Genomic DNA, 2,804 nt, shown 5'->3' with positions numbered 1-2,804 from the left:
AGAGGTAGGATGTGTGGTATAAAATATTATTTAAAAAAAAAATTAAAATAATGGTTGAATGAAGAGGAAGTGACAGATACAGAGAAAGTACAGAATGAGTAATTATAAAAACAAACACTGAATTAATAAATGTTGAGAGAGAAGGAGAGAGAAGGAGGGGGGTGTATTAAAATGATTTTTACAAAAATTGTAAGAATTAAATAAAAGGTTTTTTTTTTTTTTAAAGAAGGAGTAGTATGGGCAGGGAGCTTACTCCCAGCAGGTGTACTGGGAACTTCCACAGTGAGTTTTACACTCCTGTTATGAACTCAGATCAGAATCTGGAAGCAAAAAATGCAAAAGGAGATAGAAAATCTGCTCCTTCCCGACAATCTCCATCTCTGCCATGATCTGTATGATTGTGTGCACATGGATATTATAAACAGGGAATTCTATCAGTATTATTGATTATTAAGTAAGGTATGCAGGGCGCACTATTTGTCTCCAGTATTCCACCACCACTGGGAGAACATTCCATAGACACCGCTGGGACCAGTGACATCTGTGAATTTTGATTGCAGCAGAGAACAAAACCCAAAGAGAGAGAGAGAGAGAGAGAGAGAGAGAGAGAGAGGGGAGAGGTCTGAGAACACCCCCCTCCCTCCCTTCCCCAGACCTACAGAGACCCCTCTGTCACACCGAGCCTCTTCCATATACAACAAAGCTACAAAATAAAATATATATGATGCATAATGATATGTGAGAGTGAATACATGGCATGCAGCAACGCTCCATAGACAGCCCTGGGTTATACATGATGCTTTCTAGGACACACAGAAGATACACTTTGTGGTTTTGCTGGAAACTCATTAAAAAAAAAGAAATATAATTGTAGCAGAGGAGAATGTGGATGATTCCCATCTCAGGGGTAGTAAGACACCTCCAGACACAAGAAACCAATTCCCAGACTTTGAGGTTCTTCTCCATAAACAATGGCAACAGAAAAAAAAAAGGAATTTTCTCTCTTTTAGTAAAAGGAAGGTCACCTGATAAGATTCTGCTGTGGTCAAGGCGCTGGAAGGCAGAGAGGCACACAAGTCTCTGGGAGAGGACAAGACAAGAAGTGTCCAGTAAACAGGTCATTATGGTATTGCCATGTCTGGAGCTCCAAGCTCCTGGAGTCTTCTACTGCTTTGTATATTGTATAAAGTCTCTTTTTTTTTTGTTATGTTCCTTTCTCCAGAAGAGAATATAAGTTAAGAAAAGCTCTTTAGGGAAAATCCACAGTCCACTGCCAGGGGTCCTCTGGTCAAAGATCATGGCACGATGAGTCTGATTTGACGCTGTGGGAGAAGACTTCGTGTTGTTGGAGGTCTCCTGGTGGGGTCATCCTTTTCTCTTTCTGTCTCCTGTTACAGAACCAGACCCGGACCACCTCCTTCTCCAGCTGCAGGCTATCTGCCAGGGAGGAGATCTCCAGGGCTGCGGGCTTGGGGCATTTCAGAAAGTGGGTCTCCAGCACCCCCTTGACACTCACCTCTATGGAGGTCCTCTTCTTTCTCTTCCTGCCCTGAGCTGCGATCTTGTCTATGCTGGTGGGGCTTCCAGTAGAGGAGTCTGCCTCCTCCAGCCACTTGTTCAAAAGGGGCTTCAACTTACACATGTTCTTGAAGCTGAGCTGGAGGGCTTCAAACCTGCAGATGGTGGTCTGGGAGAAGACATTCCCGTAGAGGGTGCCCAGTGCCAAGCCCACGTCAGCCTGGGTAAAGCCCAACTTGATCCTCCTTTGTTTGAACTGCTTGGCAAACTGCTCCAGCTCGTCTGAGGTGGGGGTCTCCTCGTCGGAATGGTCCTGGCAGTGGTGGCTGCCCAGGTCTCCGTGCTCGGTGGCATCTCTGAGCACCGGGTGTAGGTTCTGCGTGTTGACAGTCTGGGGTGGAGGTGGGGTAAGGGCACCATGATCCAGCATGCCACTGACGCTGAAGCCAGACTGGGAGTAGATGGCCTGGCCGCTGGAGGTCAAATTGTTGTGGACCGGACTGGCACCCCAGGCGTTCGGGTGGTTGGCATGGGGTGACCTGTGGTGGATGATGGCTCCTAGCTGGAGGTCCTCTCTGCCAGGCTTAATGTCCTGCTGCTCCAGGGGGCTGGTGGACCAAGGGTTGACATCGGCCAGGCTGGTCATCCAGTGGTGCCCCAGAGGGTGGCCATTGCTGGGCATCCCTTGCAGGTAGTCGGTCTGCAGCAGCTTCTGGGGGTTCCTGAAGGGGCTTCCCTGCTGCATGCTGCCAGGCTCGGCATGGACCAGGGCTGGGTTGCTCAGAATGCTGTAGGGATTGGAGGCAGCTGTGGCCATTTCGGCTCCCCTGCCAGTCAGAGTGTGGCACAGGCTCCAGCCTCTGACATCTACAAGGTAAGGGGAGCCTGATCAGTGACAGCACCCCCAGCCAATGGGGACCGCCGGGGGGAGGGACTCTGCCTGCACAGCAGCCTGGCACTGGCAGGGGTTAACTGCTGCTGAGGAGGAAGTCTTCATTGGTTCCTGAGAGTCCCGGCGTTTAACTCTTCCCTGCCTTCAGGAGAGAGCCGGATGGTGAGGAGGAATCTCTATATACACCACCTTCCTAAATATTCACCATCCATCCTAAACACCCCCTCGTAAATAGTCACCCTCTTCTTAAACACTCACCCCTTCATTCTTATTATTCACCCTCAATCCTAAATATTCACCTCTTCATTCTAACCCCCTCTATGCTAAATATTCACCCCCTTCCCTTCTAAATACCCCCCCCCCCCCCCCTCCCACACTCACACCTCTCTTCTTT

At 49.2% G+C, this 2,804-nt stretch overlaps 1 protein-coding gene across 1 annotated transcript; it reads right to left on the bottom strand.

Moving 5' to 3' along the window:
• Positions 1–1,252: 1,252 nt before the first annotated feature.
• Positions 1,253–2,384, bottom strand: POU3F4 (POU class 3 homeobox 4). Its single transcript, XM_018573300.1, has one exon. The coding sequence runs from the start codon at positions 2,333–2,335 to the stop codon at positions 1,289–1,291; it is 1,047 nt and encodes a 348-aa protein (XP_018428802.1). The 5' UTR covers positions 2,336–2,384; the 3' UTR covers positions 1,253–1,288.
• Between the last annotated feature and the right edge of the window lie 420 nt (positions 2,385–2,804).

The sequence above is a fragment of the Nanorana parkeri genome, unplaced genomic scaffold (genome assembly GCF_000935625.1).
Source record: "Nanorana parkeri isolate BGI_ZX_2015 unplaced genomic scaffold, ASM93562v1 scaffold2322, whole genome shotgun sequence".
Taxonomy (NCBI): Eukaryota; Metazoa; Chordata; class Amphibia; order Anura; family Dicroglossidae; genus Nanorana; species Nanorana parkeri.
This window is presented reverse-complemented; position numbering and strand designations above follow the sequence as displayed.